The sequence below is a fragment of the Colletotrichum lupini genome, chromosome 10 (assembly GCF_023278565.1).
Source record: "Colletotrichum lupini chromosome 10, complete sequence".
NCBI lineage: Eukaryota > Fungi > Ascomycota > Sordariomycetes > Glomerellales > Glomerellaceae > Colletotrichum > Colletotrichum lupini.
In genome coordinates this window covers 425,342-447,757 of record NC_064673.1, presented here as the reverse complement: position 1 = coordinate 447,757, position 22,416 = coordinate 425,342, and the positions used below count along the sequence as shown (strand labels likewise).

The 22,416-nt window shown below is 37.5% G+C and overlaps 4 protein-coding genes across 4 annotated transcripts; 2 read left to right on the top strand and 2 right to left on the bottom strand.

Moving 5' to 3' along the window:
• Positions 1 to 32: 32 nt before the first annotated feature.
• Positions 33 to 4,170, bottom strand: CLUP02_17342 (uncharacterized protein; the record flags this gene model as incomplete). The annotated part of the gene is made up of 8 exons (XM_049296254.1): positions 33 to 205; positions 251 to 399; positions 461 to 603; positions 694 to 821; positions 905 to 1,107; positions 1,187 to 1,361; positions 1,418 to 1,638; positions 4,154 to 4,170. 8 exons carry the CDS (start codon positions 4,168 to 4,170, stop codon positions 33 to 35), a joined length of 1,209 nt encoding a protein of 402 aa, XP_049137478.1.
• Positions 4,171 to 13,480: 9,310 nt separating this feature from the next.
• CLUP02_17341 (uncharacterized protein) lies at positions 13,481 to 17,087 on the bottom strand (the record flags this gene model as incomplete). Its single annotated transcript, XM_049296253.1, has 18 exons — positions 13,481 to 13,689; positions 13,734 to 13,820; positions 13,876 to 14,064; positions 14,118 to 14,151; positions 14,207 to 14,414; positions 14,568 to 14,600; positions 14,671 to 14,800; positions 14,891 to 15,341; positions 15,379 to 15,552; positions 15,697 to 15,722; positions 15,780 to 15,908; positions 15,964 to 16,020; positions 16,076 to 16,143; positions 16,239 to 16,367; positions 16,429 to 16,463; positions 16,523 to 16,665; positions 16,747 to 16,899; positions 16,982 to 17,087. The coding sequence occupies 18 exons, from the start codon at positions 17,085 to 17,087 to the stop codon at positions 13,481 to 13,483; spliced, it is 2,361 nt and encodes a 786-aa protein (XP_049137477.1).
• A 76-nt stretch (positions 17,088 to 17,163) lies between these two features.
• CLUP02_17340 (uncharacterized protein) lies at positions 17,164 to 18,658 on the top strand (the record flags this gene model as incomplete). The annotated part of the gene is made up of 5 exons (XM_049296252.1): positions 17,164 to 17,223; positions 17,519 to 17,689; positions 17,754 to 18,261; positions 18,332 to 18,557; positions 18,613 to 18,658. 5 exons carry the CDS (start codon positions 17,164 to 17,166, stop codon positions 18,656 to 18,658), a joined length of 1,011 nt encoding a protein of 336 aa, XP_049137476.1.
• Positions 18,659 to 18,698: 40 nt separating this feature from the next.
• CLUP02_17339 (basic proline-rich protein) lies at positions 18,699 to 21,827 on the top strand (the record flags this gene model as incomplete). Its single annotated transcript, XM_049296251.1, has 1 exon — positions 18,699 to 21,827. The coding sequence occupies one exon, from the start codon at positions 18,699 to 18,701 to the stop codon at positions 21,825 to 21,827; it is 3,129 nt and encodes a 1,042-aa protein (XP_049137475.1).
• Positions 21,828 to 22,416: the final 589 nt, after the last annotated feature.

Genomic DNA, 22,416 nt, shown 5'->3' with positions numbered 1-22,416 from the left:
ATCGTACTCTGCTGTCATTTTGAAACACACAGTTAGAGCCGTGTTGGTTTTTTGCCAGTGTTGGGGACGAGGCTGCCGCAGAGTTCATCCCGACATCTCAAACATGACACCTGTGCAGCATCACCCGCGAGTCGACTCTGCGGTGCTTCGCGGGCGGGAGCACGTGCAGAAAGATACGAGACGAAGACTCGATACGTGAGAATGCCTGGGTCGTCATGTTAGTCCTGATCTCATGTCAAGTCAATCTTACCTGGGGCTGCATCAGATTCCCGTGAATTCTGCGAACGGCTGCGGCCCACACCCCAGAGACATGGCCAAACACCCGTGAGGATCATAATATGGCAAATACAGCGAAGATTTGGCTGCTTGGAACGGAAGACATTGGTCGGTAATATGAAGCTGCAGGCAATAGAATGATCGGCAGGTAAACAACCCCCCCTTTCACTTTTCAGAGGGAGACTGACAAGCACTCCCCAGCACATCTTGAAACACCTTGGAAAATGCTGCAATGGGTCCCAAATTCGATTTTCCAGCTGTCCAGCATGTTACCAGGGTTTCAGGGTGTGTAGCCCACATTCTCAGGTGCGGCAAAGCCTCGGGAGCCTATCCGTAGAGGGAGGGAGAGGGCAGCAGCCGTCAGGTCGCACTAAACAAAGGAGAAGGCGATTTCGAATCGATTTCGAAGCAAGACACAGCGTTGCGTGGGTAGCCGAGACGCTGGAGGTGACGAAGGGGTCTCGAACTCTTGATGCCGTGGTCATAGCGTCTCCCTGGACGCCGCCAGGAACTGAAATTCGTCACTTTTGGACTGGAAGCTTTCCCTGGAGATTGGGAATGAGAGCACGTAGCTATTCAAGTTAGCTCGAGAGCCACGCTCACGCCGTGCCTCTAGTACCTGACGCACCAACGATAGCGCATGTCTTGGTGCTATTTTGACTCAGCCCGGTCCGCTCGCTAGCGATGGTGGCACGCGAAGTTGGCAGACACAGTCGATGCCGTTGGAGCGGGAACCGCCACCGGGACTCGGGGGCCGGAGCGGCAGCTTCAGTCTTCAGAGGCGTACCGCGTACGGATACCGTGCCGCCAGTGAAGCAGCAATTGATGTGACTTCATTTCGATGCTTGCTGTGGCTCCCGTCCAATGGCTTCTAGAGTGACGGGTACCGATGGAACAGACACTCTGGCACGTTGATGACACCGCCGCTTGAAGCTCGACGATGTGACGCGACACAACACGAGACGGGCCGGACGGCAACTTGCGGATAGGCGAGGAATGGGAACGGGACATGGCTGTGGCAGAAGAGCAGAGAGACAAGGCATGAGAGTGCTGCACAGCCTCAATCTCTCGTGTATTCAGGAGCGCTGTTCCACCGACCCTCATTCCCTCCTCTCATGGCATTGCTTCAGGATTCAATCACTGTCCTGCACCTGTGACGACACTGGGGGAGGACGAGAACTGAACATGGGCCTGGGCACCAGATTCCGAGCCCCGGGCTTGAGTTCCACAGAGTCGGATAGAGCATTCGTGTCACGGCCATCGAAGCCCTTCGAAAGCCAGTACTCCGTCTCGAACAGACGATGGGGCTCTGTTGTGCCGATTAAGTTGTCCCAAGGCTGACGTCTGAGTGTTCCTGCGGCCCTGAGCAAGGAGTCGCGTGTGCAACTCGCGTGTAACTATAAACAATCCAACTGGCCCGGCATATATCCCAGTGCGCAAAGAGTCTATACATAAACTAATAATAACACCCCCTAGTTAAGGTAAGAGTCCCGTGCATAATAATAGGTACTTAGATATTAATAGATCCCGGCTAAATTTAACTAATTAGACTTCGTTTTTTTTGAGGGTACTCAGGCTAGAAATATTTTAAAAATAAATTATAGCTAATTAGGGTACTATTACTTAATTAAGGTCCGCTTTATAAGAAATAATTCCGACTTATATTTTTTTATTATCTTAGCTAAGTCGTATTCTTTTTTTTAAACTTTTATATCCCTTTTTTTAAACTTTTATATTTTTTTTCTAAACTTCTACTCTTTATTATAACTTTTATTAAAAGTTTTTATTATAAAACTTACTATTATACTCAAAATTTATTAATAATTAATTAAAAATATTTCTAAATTAATTTTATAATACCTTCCCGCTATTATAATAATAATAGCTTTAAATCCTATATTAATAATAAAAAGGGCCGGCCTAAAAATCTCCTTATATTTAAAACTAATAATATAAGTTTTATCCCTATTATTATAATTAAATACGTAATTTATTTACTTATTTTTATAATAATAAAGTTAAATAATCTTATTACTAAAAGAACTTTATTACTATTACTTAGAAGCTAATAGCTTTTATTTTAATAATTATTACTAGTCGTTTCTTAATATACTTAAAAAGTACTTTAAAAAGGATTATCGTATTAACTTTATAATTTCTTATAAAAAATCCCTCTTTATTATTATTAACCTCGAGGTTACTTATAAGTTACTTCCTATTTTATATTAATATTTTTAACCTTATTAATAATTTTTTTTAAAATATTATACTAAAATAATATTATTTATAAAGGGCTAGGATATGCTTTTAAATACCCCCTAAAAGCCTAAGGCTATTATAAATAATAAGGCGTTATTTACTATCCTTTTTAAAAAGGACGGTATTATAAATAAAAATATTTTTAAAATATTTCTAATTTATGAAACTAATTATTTTTAATAAGACATTATTTGAATAAAAATAAACGTTAAGCTCGGCCTTAAAGAGAGCTATAAAGTTTATAAATTGTAGGATATTATTAACTATAATAAATATAACTTATTCTTTAATTAATACTCTTTTTAACTAGATTTTATAATTTATTTTTCTTCCGATATATATAAGCTAACTTACTTAATATTTTATAAGTATTATTACCCTAAACTCGTACTAAACGAGGATATTTTTAGTGAGTTACTTTATTAATACTTATATATTATTATATTTAATATTAATTATTTCTAAAAATCTTTAAAACCCCTAAATAAATAGGCTAAAATAATAAAATAATTAAAAATAAGCCGGTCTAGCTTACCCTTATTAATAATTCTAATAATAATAAAACGGATTCCTAAATAAACCCCGCTATTTCTACCTAGATCTTTATTAAAAATATAAATAAATAAAAAGTATAATCAAAAGTTAAGGAATAATAGGGAACAATTAGTCTAGGGAAGTCTATAAGTAAAAAGTTTATTAAAATAGAAGTATTTTATTTACCTTTTTAAAGTAGTACTATATAAATTAAAAATATTATAGTATTATAAAGAAATATTCGTAATAAATATATAAATAGAGGTTAAGGCTATAAATACTAAGTAAATAATATTTTAATCGTAAATATTTCCTAAATATTTTCTAAAAATTTCCTAAAAGTTTCTTAAACATTTCCTAAACGTTTCCTAGAAATTTCCTAGAAATTTCCTAAAAATTTCCTTAATATATATTAAATATTTCCTAAATATTTCCTTAATCTATTTTAAATATTTCCTTAATATATCTCAAATATTTCTTGAATATTTTCATCGTTTTAATTTCTATAATATTTATAAATATAAATTAATTAATAAATAATAAAATAATAAATTATTAACTTATTTTAATATATTATAAGCTTATTATATAATTATATATTCAATATAATTTACTATTTATAATTATAATATCAATATTTTATAATAATATATAGTCTTATTATTATAATAATAATATAAATAATAATATATATATATATATATAGTTATACTATTATTATTATTATTATTATTATTTCTAGCACGTATAGCTTTAACGAAGTAATACGGGATATTCTTATAAAAAATATAAAAAGTAAATATTCATATAGAAGCAAGAATATATAAATATAGGGGAAATAAGCGTATATAAAAGAGGGTTTTGTAATAAAGAGAGTAATATAGTTGAATTACTATATAAGAAGTTGCTTGCTTAACGAAAGGTCTAGGTAGGCAAATACACGCCTATATATAGGCATAAAAACCTCCTACTAGAATATTCCATTACTTATTAATTATAATATAATTAATAAGCGTATACGTAAGTAAATGCGTAATCGTAGTACGTAATTCCGCCTCGAGTAAATTCCAGATTATTTAGTTACCTTCTAGTACTTTCCATTACTCACGTAAGCTTATATAAGCAGTATTGCTTACATAATCAATACCTATAATAATCTACAGAAATCGTAAATTAATATAGTATATAGTTTACTTACGTAATATTGATAATAAGGCGAATAATAAAGTAAACAAAGTTACCTTCGTAACATTATTATTATTATTTTATATAATAATAATAATAATAATATTAATAATAATAATAATAATATTAATAATAATAATGTTAATAATAATAATAATAATAATAATAATAATAATAATAATAATAATAGGAATTAATATACGGGTATTATAAATTAATATACGGGCGTTGCTTTTATATAAGCGTTACTATTTTACTTTTTAATTAGTTTAAAAAAGAATTATTAGTATAGTTGGATTTTACTAAATACTTATAAAGTATTTTAAGCTTTTATTTTTTTACTCTTTTTATACTTAAGTTATATAGTGGTTTTTTTTCCGGCTTTATAAGTATAAAAGATCGACCTTAACGGGATTACGCTTTTAAAAGAAATTATATAATACGGTATACTTTTTAACTATATAATATACGTAATATGCCCTAAGTACGCGCTTAACGTAATATAATAATTTCGATATAAAAACTACTATATAATTCGGGATAAGTAAGCTGCCCTATTACTTATTAATAATAAGCTAAGCAATATACTTACGTAGTAGCGCTAGTTAAAAAGGTCGATAATAAAGGTTAGCTATAATAATTAGCTATAATAATTAGCTATAATAATTAGAAGCGGCCTTCCTTAACTATAGAAGTTCTAAATTTTAATAATAACGTAGAGGTTTTTTTAAAAAAGGGCTAAATAGGCTAATATTTATTACTCTTTATACTAAAGCTCGTAAAGATTCTTTCTATCCTTATTACTTTTAATATTGCCTAAAGCTCTATTTAAACTAAATAAATTTATTAAATAAATCTACTAAATAAACTTATTAATATATAAACTACTACTTAAATAGCTAGTTAAATAACTAATTAAGAGGTTAGCTAGTTAAAATACTACCTTAACGAGAACTTAAAAATATCCGTTAATAAGTCTACCCCTCTCGAGCTAGGCACCCTTTTTAACTAGCTTAACGCTATAGCTATTATAATTAATATAAGTATACCCGAGGATTAGTAAAGTACTTTTTAATAATACGGAATTTAGCTAGGTAATAATATAAACGCCGTAAATAGCTAGGTTAATACGGATATTAAGATTTAGTATATTAATACTAGCTTAGAAATTATATTTTATAGAGCTAAAAATCCCTTTAATATAGGCTATATTATAAACGTAAGGGAATATATAAGGGGCCCCCTAACCCTTAATAAAAAAGAGTATATAATACGGGATCTAACTACCTATACGGGCTAATATTAAGAGGTTTTATATATATTAAAATAAGTATAGCTCGCCCTTTAGATAGGCGGGGGAAGGTCGGGAGCTATTTTAATTAATAATTAGGTATAGAGCGTAATATACTTAGTTTTCCTTAATACGTAATATACGGTACGGCCCCGGCGGATTGCTCCGTCGGGGGGGATACTTAAGTTATATTATTAAGCCTCGAAATTTAATTTATAGTATTTATTTATAATAGCTTTTATAATTAGAGTTAAAGACGTTTTTTAAAGCTAATTTTAAAATAATACCCTTAATAAGAGACTTCTCCCTTTATAAAAACGATTATTAATTAATTATAACCTCTTATTATTATTTAGTTAATTATTATTATCTAGTTAATTATTATTATCTAGTTAATTATTATTATCTAGTTAATTATTATTATCTAGTTAATTATTATTATCTCCCTCTTTAAAAAGTAGCTACCTTAGTATTAACTAATTTTATAAAGTTAGTAATTTTAAAAAATAATACGATTTTATTACTAAGCTCCTAGTTAGTATATTATAAAATACGTAACTTTCTATAAATAATTATTTTAATATAGAGCTTATATTATATTTTACTTATTATTTTTTTAAAAAAAATAACGAAAACTTAGTAAACTACTTTTTTATAATTCTTTTTAAAATATAACTTCTTTTTTTTAATAAATAATTTTAATAACTTTTTTATTTTATAATAAAGTAGTTTAATAATACTTTTTAACTTATTAAATAAGTTATTAAAACTAATTAATAATTAATAATAGTACTACTTTAATAATAAGAATATATTTATTAATAATAATAAATATAAGGTCCTTAAGTTAACTTATTACCCTATTTACTCTTATAGCTATTTTTTATTTAAAATAAAGCGTTTTTTTAAACTATAACCTCTTATTATATTTTAAATAACCGATCTTCTTTTCTTTTTATAATTAAAATCCTAAATTTACCGATTCTTAATAATTTAGAATAAACTTATAATACTTTTTTTAACTAAGTTAATTATTTAAGTAGATCTTATAGTAATATAAAATACTTAGCTTAATTAAAATAGTATAATTTAAATTATAAAATCTAAGGAGTTCTAAAAATAGCCTCTTATTAAATAATATTACTTTTTTTATAAGCTAGCTTTATATCCTAATTAAAATAAGATATTTTAAAAAAATATTATTTAAAGTTCGCTTAGGTATTTAAAGCGAGTACTTATATACTCCCGGCCTATAAGTACCTCGTCCTCTATATAAACTTAATAAAAATATAGCTCCTAATTACTAATTATATCCTATATAACGTTAATAAGCTAATATAAGTAATTAAAACTATTTAAGAAATAACCCTTAATATTATTATTATTTAACTTAGTACTAGAGGTAACGTAAGTATTAAAGTTTTAGTATTTTTAAATAAAATAATAGGCTTATTATACTCTTAAAAATAAGTATATTATATAAAAGTATTAGAGGATTAGGCGTTAGTTATTAAACTCTTTATAGAGCTTAGTCTAGGCTTTTTTAAAAATATACTTAGTTTTAATAAAAATAATAAGCTTTTATATTATAAAGACCTTATAATATATATAAGGGGGGGGTTTATTAATAAGTATATTAATATAAGCCTTATTCTTATTACTTAATATAATTATTACTTATATTAATAACTAATATCTCTTATTATTAAACTTATTATTATTATTACTATAACTACGGTTCTTAACTTATTTTTACTTAGCCCTAAGTATAATATTAAAGTTAATATAATAAATATAGAGTTATTACTAAACATCCGGGAACTATTTATTTAGTATAGTTTTTATTTATTTATTATAGTTTATAATAATAATAATAAGGTAACGGACTAAGTATTAGTTTATAAGTTAGTAAATACTTATTAAAAAAAACTAAAAACCTTTTAGTTTTTTATTATTAATAAAGCTAAACGCGGCGTTATAAATAGATTTAAAGTAGGTCTACTTAGTAATTTAAAAAAAAAGGAGCTTAAAGCGATTAGTGTTATAAGTATTATCGAAGCTAATTACTTTAGGGAATTGCTTTTATATTTAAAAATAATAAAAAAAGGTCTAAATAAGGCTAATAAGGCGGTTTAGCTCGTTATTTACTTATTTTATTACGTATAAAATATTTTACTTATTAAATAGCTTAATTAATACTATAGTTAGCGAGTATTGAGTTAGTTTTTTTTAGTTTATATAAGCCCTAATATTATAAATATCTCGCTAAGTAAATAAGGACTTTAGGAATTATTCTTAAATAATAATATACATGTTACGAGCCTAAATCCTAACTTATTAGCTTATAGTTTTAATAATATCCTTAACTACTTAAATAAGCTTATAATATAAAGGGTACGTAAAAGCTTTAAAACTAGGGTTATAATTATATTAATTATACTAGGGGTTTAAATAATAATATAATAACTACTTATCCTCTTCTTAAGCCTCGGTAACAACTTACTATTTATAACTATATTTACGAAACTTATATTATTAAATATTAGTGCTTTATATAAGCCTAAGCTTACTAAACTAATTATATTAAAAATATATTAAATAATTTAGCCTCGAGCTTTATACTTATTCCATTTTATAATACTAAATTTATTAACTCTTATAAAATTATTAACTTAGTTAAAAAGGGTATTATAGGTTTATTTTAAATCGCTAGGAATTAATAAGTTTAGGATTTAGGTTATAAAAAGAGAGGAGGATTAGTTATTTAAAATATAATAAGAAGTTATAGTTTAAAAAAATGTTTTATTTTAAATAAAAAATAATTATAGGAGTAAATAGAGTAGTAAGTTAACTTAAGGACTTTATATTTATTATTATTAATAGATATATTCTTATTATTAAAGTAGTATTATTATTAACTATTAATTAGTTTTAATAACCTATTTAATAAGCTAAAAAGTATTATTAAACTACTTTATTATAAAATAAGAAGGTTACTAAGACTATTTATTAAAAAAAGAAGGGTTATATTTTAAAAAAAGTTATAAAAGGGTAGTCCGCTAGGTTTTTATTATTCCCTTGGGAAAATAGTAAGTAAAGTATAATATAAGCTCTATATTAAAATAATTATTTATAAGAGGTTATATATTTTATAATATACTAATTAGGAGCTTAGTAATAAAGTCGTATTAGTTTTTAAGATTATTAATTTTATAAAATTAGTTAACGTTAGAGTAGCTACTTTTTAAAAAGGGAGATAATAATAATTAATTAAATAATAATAAGAGGCCGTAATTAATTAATAATTACTTTTATAGAGGGAGAAGTCTTTTAATAAGGGTATTACTTTAAAATTAGCCTTAAAGAACGTTTTTAATTCTAATCATAAAAGCTATTATAAATAAATATTATAAGTTAGATTTCGAGGCTTAATAATATAATTTAAGTATAGAGAGAGTAAAGGAATAAAGGCTTAGGATACTTTATAAGTATTTAGTAGAATTTAACTATATTAATAATTTTTTTTTAAACTAATTAAAAAGTAGAATAACAACGCCCATATAAGAGCGACGCCCGTATATTAATTTATAACGCCCGTATATTAATTCCTAAAACAATATATAAAAAGTCTCTTAATATTTAATAAAAAGAAGTATATAATATAAAGTTTAGCTACTTATATAAGCTAATATTAAGAGGTTTTATATATATTAAAATAAGAATAACTTGCTTTTTAAATAAGTAATAAAAAGCTAGGAGTTATTTTAATTAGTAATTAAGTATAAAGCGTAATATATTTAGCTTTTTTTAATACGTAATATATAATACGGCCCTAACGGATTACTTTATTAAAAGAATAATTTTTATTATTATTAATACTTAAAAAAACCTATAAAACATTCTTATTTATAATTTAATAAAATATTATAAATATTAATTTATACTTTATATTAATATTGTAAAAGAAATATTTTAAATTATTCAAATAAAAATAAAAGTTAAAAAAGAAATAAATATAAAAATATTTAAAAAGCTTTTATTTTACTAGCTTATTTCCTACTCCTATTTTCGTTAATTAAGCGCTATTTTTTACTTCTATTACCCTATTTAAGTAATTTTATTTTATAATAAACTTATGCTCTTTATAAGCTTAGTTTATTAAAAACTTATGCTCTTTACGTTCTTATTTAAGCTTAAACTTCTATTCTTTTTATTCTTTATTTTCTTGAATCTTATTAACCCTTATTTATTATTTTTTAAATATAAAATAATTTATACTTATTTACGTTTATAATTAAGTAGCTTATTTTTATAAACTATTATAAAGTACTAAGGAACTCGGGGGGTTTCGATTTTTATTTAATAAAAAAAGTACTTTAAAAAATAAAATACTTACTCCGTATTAAGACCGAGTATTATTAAAATTATTATAATTATTAAAACTAAAGTTATTAAATTCTCGCTTTAAAAACTACTTTATTAATTAGTAACTAAATCCTTATAAGTTCTTTATTAAGTACGAGATAATTCTTTAATATTAATTTATAAACTCTTAGCCCGATCTCTTACTTTCTTTTTTAATTTAATAGTTAATAAATATTTATTAAAGCGCATTTTAAATATATTTTAATATTATATTAAATACTAAAAACGGCCTATAATACTAATATTTCGATATAAAGTTATAATATATTTATAATATATTATAAAATCCCGTAATATTAAATTCTAATTTTAGTTGCGAGTATTATTAAAATTAGTTAATTCTTATAATAGCTAATTATTAATATATACTTATTAATTATAATAAATAGAGGGAGATACTAGCTAGTCTAAATATATAAAACTAAATAAAAAATGTCGATTATATTTATACTATTGGGTATTAAAAGCTAGTTTTCTAAAAAAACCTTAGTTATCTTATTATAAAACCTAGTTATAATATATAGTTCTCGTTTATATTTTACTTAGTTAGTATATTACGGAAAGTTTTTTATAAAGTAATAAATTATTATTAATTAAGCGAGGCATTAATAAGAAACATTTCAAAAACATTCTAAAAACGTTTTCCCCTTTCGAAATATTTCTAAAATGTTTTTATTATAAGCTATATATAATAAGACATAATACTTATAATAATTTATATTATATAGCTTATTATAATTAAGTACCGTTTAATATTTTAAAAAAGATATTAATATATTATAAGTAGAGTTTATATTACGAGAATAATTTTTATTTAGGAGTTCTTTAATACCTCTTTTAAAATATATATAATATAAGTATATATAGTTTTAGACCTATATAAGCTATATTTATTAAAAGTTAAACTTTTTAATAAAGTATTTACTTAAGCCCTTAATTACTATATCTATTTAATTTAAAGTAATTTTAAAAAGGCTAGTTTTATAAATATATTTTTATTAAACCTAAACTTAATATTTCGCTCTAAGATATTAAACATAGCTTAAAATATATGGTAATATATATTTATAATTTCGGTATTTATATAGACCCGTATAAAAAGTAGAGCTTTATAAATAATATATTAGTAATTTTAGAATAAAGGTTAAGAAATATTTCGAAAACATTTCTAATATTATAATATACCTTTTTTATTATTCTAACTATACTAGCCCTAGATAATTTCTTATTAACCTATACCCTTTATATATTTATAGTTTATATTAACTATAAATAACTTTATATTATTAAACTTCTATTATTCCGCTTATTTTTAAAAAAAAAGTAAATACCTATATAGTTAATATTAGATTAGTACGTATATTAAATATATTATATACTTATTATAATATTAAAATAGCTATCTTTTTATATTTATAAAAAAACTTATATATATTCGCTTATTTATTTCTCTTTACTATTATAATATAAAAGCTAAGGTCTAACTTCCCCTAAGAAATAAAAAAATCTATTATTTATAAATAATATATTATAAAAAGTCTATTTTTATAAGGCTTTAATAAATATTTATAATTATTTACTTCTTATTCTTAGCTAAGAATTCTTAGAATTAAAAAGATCGAAGAAAGGCGTTTAAACTCGTACTTAGTTTATTAATCCTCTAAAGAACTTAAAAATTACTTTAAATAATAGTTTTTAAAGTTTTATTTAGTAATAGTAGAGGATAGTTATATTTATTATAAAATATTAAAATAATAAATAGTATTATCTTAATATCTTTTAGAATAAAGTATCGATATTTAACAGAATACTTTATTATTTTAAGTTTAAATAGTGGTTTAAAATAAGTTTTATTTAATTAGTAATAACTTAGTCTTATCCCTTAATAAAATATTTAATAAGCTTATTATAAATAGGACGTTTTTAACGACTTAATATAAATATAAAGTATTTTTAACCCCTTTTTTTTTTTATCAATTACGTATCCGTTTTATTTATAGCTACTTTAATATATTATATATAATATTTCTAATTTAATAAAATTAAATAAAAGTAATAATTTATAAGTCTTTATAAAGGATACGAATTTTAGTATACTAAGATTTATTACTAAAAACTAATAAGCTCTTATTAAGTTTTTTATAAGTTTTTTATATTATCTTATTAAGTAATTTTATATATATACTATATTATATCTTCCTTAGTTTAAAAAAACATATTATATTCTATTTTTAATATATAATGCCTTTTTTAAATCTAGTATATATAGTATAAATAATATTTTATTTAAAAAAAAAACGATTAGAAATATTTTTAAAACGTTTTTAAAACGTTTCTAAAATATTTTTTAAATAACCGGACTTATTTAATAATCTTTTTTATAATGTTAAATGTCTTAACTCTATTTCGTAGTATATTATACTTCTTAACGAGGTCCTTTAAAATAATTATATAATAAAAGTTGTTATAGGGTATATATAAATAGGCTTTATTATTTTAATAAGTATAATAATATTATATTATAAATATATTTCTTAGAATAATACTAATTATTAAAAAACTAATAATACCCCGTTAAGTATTATATTAAATCTACTATTTTTTAATAATTTTTAATATTAAGAAATAAAAAGTTAAATATATTATATCTTATAGCCGCTCGATTTTTTATATAAATAAGGTTTTAATTAAAATAATATGTATAACTTTATTATTAATAATTAAAAAAAACTTAAGTATACCGGCCGTATATTAAAGCTATTATATTATAATAATACCTCGGTTATTTTAAGTTTTAATACGGATATTTAAGTTATTAAAAATAATAATATAATTATTAGAATTATTTTTTATAACTTAAGTATTATATTAATATTTAGTATATAAGTTTAATTTATATAATACTTATTTATCTAATTAATTCTTTATAAATAGGAGCTCGATATTTATAAAAATTAGGATATAAAGTAAATATACTATCGTAATCTAAATTTTCTCAGATATTTTATAATAAATTAAATTCGCTTTACTAAAATAAAAGTATTAAAATAATATTATTATTATATATAATAAATAAGTTTTATAAGAATAATTCTATAGAGTTAGTTATAATAAGCGAATTTTAATATAATTAAAAAGAAATATAATTAAGAAATATTTCTAAAATAATTTAATAAAGCGTAAAATAATATATTCCCTTATTATATAAAACTCGTAATATTTAAATTAGTAATAAAGCGATTATATAGTAAAATATTTCTAGCCCCTAATTAGTTAAAAATTTACCTAGGGATCTATTAATAACTAAGTACTTACTATTATGCACGGGACTCTTACCTTAACTAGGGGGGGTTATTATTAGTTTATCGAATTACTCGTGCGCAAACCCGCAGAGACTGAAAACTAAAGAGAGGGATAAAACAGCAAAAAAGCTTCGATTTTTTCTTGCTTGCTCTTTACCCACGTGGAGAAACACACCATCAATGGACGTTGCAGGGTGATCCTCGATGGCTAATCAGAAAGGGCGAGACCATTCGCTGGGCTTGCGTGCCCCCCCAGTGCGTTCTGATCAAAGCTTTGGGTGACTGGCTGATCGGCGGAGACCAACCCCACTTGACGAGTCGCAGAGATATTGACGGCGGCCGGTTTGCCGGTACTGAGACAATAACACCCAGTTAGCAGGTTTCCGCCAGCCCTGCGCAGCTGCGCCCTCGTGCCATCTGTTCGAAGACATGGGCATCGAGAAGGTTTTCGACTTGTGCACGAAATCGAGACTCAGTGTTGATGGTGTTGATTTTCCCAGAGCCTGGGTCGTTGTGCATCGTCGTCTCGCTAGAGCTCCAAATCTCGTCTGTGGCGTGCGTTGGTGCGGTTATGATTAAAGGCTCAAGCCCACGTCCATCAACGGGACATTCGAGACAAGCTAACGACACCGGCGTCGGCTCCCATTGGGCGCGTGTTCTCAGCCATCCACACTATCGCATGGGGAAGGTGGAAGTCGAGCAGGGATGGCGCCGACGGGAAAGGGACGAGATCAGGACGCTCCAACGGTAGCCCTGTTGGCGAGTGGTACCTCGAATAAGCGGGTGTTGGGCCTGTGATCGAGTATCCGCTTTGTACCGCTTCGTCCTATGGCCCGATCGAGGACCAACAACCGCCGCTTGTTGGAACTTGAAAGCGTGCTGAACACAGAGCGCGTGTCGTCGACCCGCCGTTGAGATGCCAATCGAGGCGCACTGGTATGGCGGTTGTATCATTGGCATTCGACTCTGATGAAACGTCGAGAGCGATGAGAGAGTCGAGTTTACTCTCTGTACGATGGTAGTGGTCCAGATTGTCGAAAGGTGCCATGCGAACCGGAGTATTGGACGCTACGCGAGTGGTGACTCTGGTGAGGGCTACTTTGTACAGCATTATTGATTCTTGACTGCAGGTGGCGGGCGGCCTGAGCACATCAACTCCCGAGCACGGCAAGCGCAATCTATTATGCTCATAAACATCAATTTAGGCGTGATGCCGGGTTGCAACGGCAGCAACGCAACGTATCTCTACGCCCCGCAATACTGTCAAGTTGGACGACTCTTGACTCTATTCGTACAGTCCCGGCCAAGGAGACAGGTCGAAAGCGTCGCTTGTCAAGTTGTCTGTGTGTCCAGCGTTGCCATGGACCTGGGGACCACCTGCAACCCTAGAGCAGTCACAAGACGTGGGCTGCTAGCGTTGGAGCGTTGCAGGGCGGAGGTTGACGAGGGATTTCCACAAGAGGATGTTGTAAATGCAGATTGCCTCCGATTATCATTTCGTCCGGGTTGGGGTTCTTCCAGGACACATCTGTACATAGTATGCGTACGGTTACCAAGTGTCGTCAATCATACTCGGGTCTCTCGAGGGCAACGATCAACGGCGGGACTCGGTCTGGACTGTCCATCTCGTCAGCTAGCCCCACGGATCCATGTTTGTGCAAAGAATTGGAGGGGGATGATGGATCTGCGCCGTTGGTGGTTCTGAGCTCTGACTCTGGTGTGTTTGTGCTCGTTGGACAGCTGGAGGGCCGATGTGTGCATGCATTGGTGCAGGTTTGTGCAAGGCCACGGAAGGGAACGCGCCTTGGAAAGGTGAGACCAGGGAGGGAATAGCCCGCATTGGCAGTTGCCCACCAGTGACCACGCACCTGCCCAGTCTTTGCAAGTTGCCAGTGGCCCAGAGAAAGTGCCCACTGCGTGACTGTCCACCTGGAAAAGCCTGGAGAAGGAATCTGGGAAGGAGGAGCGCCCCCCGGTCTTGCCCAGTGACCTCCCCCGGCAAGGGTCTGCAGGGGTTGAACGGCGCAAAATTGCCCGTAGCGTCGCATCACCGAGATTTGGCCAATGATCTGCGCTCGCTTGTCAGATTTACCCCTGTTCACCGACCCACCTGGCACGGCCTCGAAGGAGCAACAAGCCCCGGCAGAGGACGAACAGGGCCAAAGTTGACAGCAAGGCCGATGGGAGGACCTTGAAAAGGGACTTGCTTCTTTGCAGAAGTAACCACCCAAAAAGCAAGTATTCAATATTGACGAGGGCGGGCAAGGGCCTGGGTCTCCCCTACCCCACTTTCGACCCACCTCACATCATCTGAAGCTGCGCGGTACGTACCCGGCGGCAACCAATTCTGCCCATTTTTAGCCCGTGCCCCGAAAAAGCTAAGCCCCCCTCTCTCTCCATTTCCTGCGGGCAGCGGCTGCTCACCATCTTGCACATCGTCCGCACCTCAACTTCCAGTGCCGCTCAGCCAGCAGCCAGCTCCAAGCAATGCAACGCGGGCAACAAACCACCGTCTGACGAGTTTGCTTGCCAGCAACGGCTGTGGTAGACTTTGTACGGTACATACAGCACAGCACGGCACAGCACAGGAACGGTGAGCCTACGTTTTCTCCACACCACCTTGCCTTCCCGCCCTCCTACGGAATGGTGTGCTCTCCAGACCATTACTGTGCGCACTGCAATAAGGCGGACCATGAGTGCCCGGGCTGCTGCTTGCCAGCTTGGTGCTGTACGAATACCGTGTACGGACTACCGGCGTTGGCCAGTGATCAGGTACGGAGTACCGCACGTTGGAGCCTTGTACTGGCTAGTGACTCGTTCCCCTGGCCGTCGACCTGAGAGCTGACCGTTCCGACCAACAACCACCAGAGTCTAGAACAGGCACACGGACGAGCACGCCATGACAGAGGGACCTCGACGGTAGACCATGACCAGAACAGCAATGTCATTTCGCGAGATTTTCCCACCCGTCCCACCGTGGACGTCCGGCAGTGATGGCGGACAGGGGCAACACATGGTCAACACTCATCAATGCACCGTCGTCAATGTTAGCGTTTTCCGGTGAGAGTCGAGAGTTTGGCTTCCACTTGACTATTCTGGACGACATCGAGTCCAGGGTACTATCAAATAGGGAAACAGATGCGCACGATGCGGCACCGTCCAACAACACAGTCCAAGTCGGTCTCTTGAGTCTAAAAGTCGGAGAGGCCACCGGCCCGTCTGTTTGCCAAAAATAATACAACACGTTCACGTCTGCAAGATTCGGGGGGAGGGAGATCCCGGGTCTACGCGCTTCGCTCACAATGGGGATCCTCGCCTTGACTAAACAAACCCATTGGTAGAGGCTATACGCCGCAATGCCGCAGAAGTGCAGCGTTCCAGCCGTTTGTTGGGCTGGGACGAGAGTTCAGCCGTGACGGTCGAGTCGCCTTGTCTTTCATCTCGTCTCTGGGCAATCGTCCATTCTACACAAACCCAATCCGACAATTTCGTCCCAGCTCTGTTCAGGGTTGGCTGGTGTATACTGCGTATGCAACGAAGAGGAGAGATGCCTCTCGGACGACAAGCCGCCGTCCATGTGCATTGTCAGTGTAGGTGAGGCTTTTACGAGACTCGTCGGTCTCAATCCTCAAAATGGCATCCGTTTGGCTCCAAAGAAGTGTCCGTCAGCCCTCAGGACCCAGTCAGAGTCAGTAAGACTCAGACTGACTTTGCTGTGCCCAGGGGAGTTGCGTAATGGTCGGGCGACGTCGGCTGTCCCTCTCGGCCGTGGGCGCTGACGGGGATGCAATACTTCGTACACTAAGGATACGCATAACTCGTACCGGCTGGGGCTAGCTGGCATAGGAAAGGTACTCGACGGCGGTCTTCAGGTGTGGTGAGAGTAATAAGATGACGGGCCGGAGAGGCACCACAGTCGTCGTACCACACAGGTCAAGCCATGCCGCCTGCGTGTGTGCACAAAGTAAGGACCAGTAATTATTCTTACGAATAGTGTAGGTAGGCAAGTCGTGCACTTGTGCCAGCTGGGCCTTGACTCACCTGCAGGGCCTCATGAAGGGTAGTAGGTAGACTGTTGGTGCCATGGTAAGGTAGTGAACTTGCAAAAAAAGGGGGTTGACGCTTGGGGACGATGGGAAGAGGAAAAAATAAAATCGAGCCAAAGGTACCTTATCCCGTACCTGAGGTGCACTACTTGTGGACGTCTTAGCTAAGACAAGTACCTTATTGCCTTGGTCACTGCAAGAAAGTACCGCACACCCCCCTGCACACCCTCGAGTTCGTGCCTGGACATATTAATTGCCTTCGCGCAGTACAGCCCAGCAGTGCCCGGCTTGGTTCCTCTGCCATTCCAGCAGCCAGCAGCCAGCTCCCGTCCCTTCTCCCCCCTTCAGCACCGCGATCAACCTGGACCAAGGTACCTGTGTACGGAGTACGAGGATCAGGTACTTACGCACGAGTGTCCTTCACACGTAAAATAGCCGATAAGATACCTTGGACTTCGTACCCGCCATCCCATCACCACCCGCCCGGTCCATGCTGGCCCATCCCATCTCGTCCCCTCCCTCCCTGACGGTCGACCTGAGCCCTCACCACACTCCTCCTGGACTCCTCCCTCTACTCTCGCTCTCTTGGTTCTCTTGGTCTTTCTGCTGCCACCCCCGTCCGTCCTGATCAACCCCCCGGTCTCTCGTCCCTCGTCCCTTGTCGTGTGTTTCCATCAATCAATCAATCTCCCATCCTTCGCTGCTTCGTCCATCCACATTCCTTCTTGCGTCCCCTTCCATTCCTTTACACCACCCTCGCTTTTTTCTCTCTTCCCTTCCCTTCCCTTTTACTCCTCACGCTCGCTCTCCTCTTGTCGCCCCCACCTCTCTCCCGACCTCGTCTCTTCGACAGTCGAATTTCGACATCCCCTCGCCTCCGTCAAGAATTCATCCGGCGACGTCGAACCTCCTCTCCGATTCTCAACCTGCGCCTCCTCACGCCGTGAAAGGGGTCTTTTTTGCCGTCGAGCCGATCTAACCGCCCCCCTTATGTGCTTTGGACGCATTTGAAGATCGTCGTCGAGGTTCCGCGCCGACAACCTGCCAGTTTCCCCATGCATTCGACAACGGGAACTGCCATAATCTCAGCCGACGTGACGGATCAATAGACGTCCTCGCCCAATTCAATCCGACGATATCTCGTCGAGTCACTCATTTCACACACCCAAAATCCCAAACGCCATCACGCTCATTGACAATTCCTTGTCAAGTACATTCGTTCTATAACACCCTGACAAAGTGAGTTGCCAAGGAGTCTTGCGAGCATCGAAGCACTTGCTAACACGGAATGGAGACCTCCATCTACTAAACACCAATATTGGTATCATTACAATCGCTAAAGACCTTCAATTGAATATACGATAATCGGGAAACGAAACCATGCACGCAAAGACTGCTCTTCTGGCCGCCGCCCTCGGCCTGGCCTCTACTGCCTGCGCCGAACAGGAACGACCCAAGATTTACTTTCCGCGTCACGTTAAACGACAGTTTGTGAATTCGACGAGTACGAGACAAGAGACGTTCCCTCCGGCCCCCGAGAGCACCACCTTCCAGTCCACCGCATCGGCCTCCATCAGCTCGACATTTGGTGACATCCTCACCAGCCTTTCGGACTCTCTCTTTGGCTCATCGTCGACCGTTCCCACGCCGTTGCCGACTTCCACAATCTCCTCGGCCCCCGAATCCGCACCCCCGACGACAATCTCCACCACAGTCTCGACCCTCCCCGATGGGAGAGTGACGACTGTGATCATTTCGAGCACCGTCATCTTCGACCCGACAGAGACGACTGAGACGACAAGCTCCGCCGTGCCCACATCTACTCTGCCCCCGGTTACCGTTCTGCCGACGACCAGCGAAACCTCGACAGTTTCCAGCGAAGCCGCCTCCACCTCGCAGGCTGCCGCAACCACCCAGCCCACAGCGACGACCCCCGAGACCACCACTGCCGCCGTTCAGTCGAGCGCCGCCGCGACCTCTTCCGAGGCTGTTCAATCCTCCGCGGCCGCGACCACCGCTGTCGGGTCCGTTCAGACGTCTGCTGCTGCCAGCACCTCCGAGGCCGCTCAGTCATCTGCTGCCGCCACCACTTCCGAGGCTGCCCAGTCTTCTGCTGCTGCGACCACCTCTGAAGCCGCTCAGTCATCTGCGCAGGCTTCCACCACGGAGGCCGTTCAATCCTCGGCAGCTGCCACCTCTGCCCAGGCAACCACTACCGCCGAGGCGTCGTCTGCCGTGCCTACCACCGAGGCCGTCCCTAGCTCCGCTGCTCCCACCAACGTCGAGGTCACCAACTCGACCGCCGAGGCCGTTTCTTCGACGCAAGCTGCCACGAGCGCTCAGGCTGCATCGAGCGAGGCTACTACGGCCGCATCTTCATCTGGTATCCTCCTGGCTCCCACCGGCGTCGTGTCCGAGACTTCCAGCACCCAGGCTACCACCTCTGCCGAGCAAGCTCAGCGTTCTTCAGTGGCTGCGAACCCCGAGACTACCAGCGCGGTTCCCAACGTCAACGCGACCGAGCCCGTCGTTTCGTCATCCCAGAGCTCCGTCGTCCTTCCCGTTGAGACCACCACTTCTGCCGCCGTTCAGGTGACCTCTGGTGCCTCCACTGAGACCACATCTGCCGCCGTCTCTGAGAGCAGCAAGCCCACCAACCCGCTGGACCCCATTGTCTCCTTCGTCTCCAGCCAGGTTGCCGTTCCCACGAACCTTACCGAGCCTATCGCCAACGCGACGTCGTCCGAGGTCCCTGTTGCCTCGACGTCCGATGTTGTCATCCCAACGCCTACCGCGCTCCCGGCACCCACGGACCCGACCTCGACGAGACTTCCCATCCCGACTGAGCCTGTTGCCAACGTCACCTCCTCCGCTGAGGCCTCTGGCGTGCCCACCACCTCGCTCCCGGCACCCACTGAGCCCGTCGCGAACGCCACGACCTCTGTTGAGATCTCTACCGAGCCCACCAGCAGCAGCCTCCCCGTTGTGAGCAGCGAGCCCGCCGTCAACATCACCTCCTCCACCGAGGTCCCCGTGTCTGTCTCCACGACCGCTCTGCCCGCTTCCGATGTTGTCAACGCCACCTCGACCGAGGTCCCCGCCGGACAGACTACCACCAGCGCTCCGGTCACCATCACTGACAGCACTGCCATCTCTGTGCCGACGACCACGGCTACCGGCTCTGTTGAGATCCCCGTGAACACTACCTCTACTGAGACCTTCCCGACTACCACGCAGCTTCCGACCTTGTCTCAGCTGCCTACGGCTTCCACCACCATCAGCAACTCGACTCAGACGGACAGCTTGACTGTGGCACCCACGGTAACACCTTCCACCCTCTCGTCGACCTCCGTCGCCAACGAGACCGCCACGGCCACCAACGTCGTCCCCACTACTACTGAGTCTCTGACTACTGAGCCTGCCGCGACCACCACTCTTCCCGTGAACACCACTGTTCTCTCGGAGACCTTGATCGAGACCACGCCTACTGTCACTGTGCCGCCGCCTACGACGACTCCCATCATCACGAGCATCCCTGCCACGGCCACCATCACTGACTCGGAGTCTTGGTTGCCCAGCACCATCATTGTCGAGCAGTCCACTTCGCTCAGCACGCCCACAGAGGCCCTTGCCCCGACGTCGACCATTCCCCTGCCCTCTGACCTTCCCAAGGTCATCAGCGGCCCGGACCCGAACGTCGCGCAGCCCAAGGACACCATTCTCCTCCAGATTGGTTTCCTGCACGGTGAGAACTACCAGCACGTCAGCAAGAACCCCAACGCTGCTGCTCAGATCTTCACCTGCCTGCCCAAGGCTTTGGCCGATGCTGCTGGTCTGGACATTAGCCAGATCCAGATGACCAAGCTCGTCCCTTACGACACGTCCCAGACTCTCGGCTACATCACCACGCTCGCCAAGTTCTACTACCCCAAGAGCATGGTCGACACCCTGCGCATGGACATCAAGATTCCCAACTCGGCCATCTACAACAACCCCGATCAGCTTGTCTACAACCTCACTCAGAATATCAACCCTGCCATTGAGATCATTCCTGGCCAGGAGGATGACGGCACTTCCACGGGCGGAGACGGATCGTCGTCTACCTCCACCCCCAACAACCCCAATGACCCCTTCGGCACCGGTAACGACGGCTCCAACCAGTCTCCCATTCAAAAAGGTACTGCCGCCGCCATCGGTATCGGGGCTGTGGGTGTTGCTGCTGCGTACGGTGCTGCCATGTTCATTATTGCCCGCCGCTACAAGCAGAAGAAGCAGGCCCACCGCCGCGCCAGCTCCCTTACCTCATCCGAGATGCGCTACACTGGTGCTGGCAGCCCGCCCATGATGGGCGGTGCCCTGATGAGCCAGGACTTCTCCAACTACGGAGCCGCCGGTGGCCGCGAAAGCCACGGCAGCGGTCGTACGAGGGGAAGCGGGCCCGGCAACTCCGCTAGGACGGCCTACATCTCGGCCCCCGTTGCCGCTGAGAACTCTCTCGGCTGGAACTGATTGACGACATAGACGCCATTTCCATATCTGTCACCATTTTACGCTTCGATACCCTTCTGGAGGATCCTGTTTGAACAAGATGCTAGGCGGTTGCCCGGTATCCACCGACGGCATTTAGAGAGGGCACGCCCCCTCGGCCACGAGCCCCATCTGCTCGAGAGATTTCTTTCTTTTTTTGTCTTTTTGTCTACAAATACCCTTCTACCGCGGGTCGATCGATGTAGGTCGGCTCGTCGGCACCCTATTATCAAACGCACTCGGCGCCACCGTGTATCCTGCTCCGTCGCGGGCGGACACGGCTGGTGCGGGTCCATTTTTATTTTCATTTTTTAATATCTTGTATCTGTGTTGAGGATCTATACATGGGGCGAAGAGCTAGATGGTGGGAAGCATCACAATCGCGTCTTTTCACGACATGCGAGGAGTTGGAAAGTGGCTGGGAAAAAACGGCGATACCCTGGGGGAAAGGAATATAGGCCGGGCTTCCTTGTATATTTTTGCAGTCTGAGGCGTGGCCTCTTCACCTCGGTCCTTTTTTCTTCCCCCGGCCTGTCAAGCTGAGATGCCTGTGTGTGTTCGCGCAAGGGCG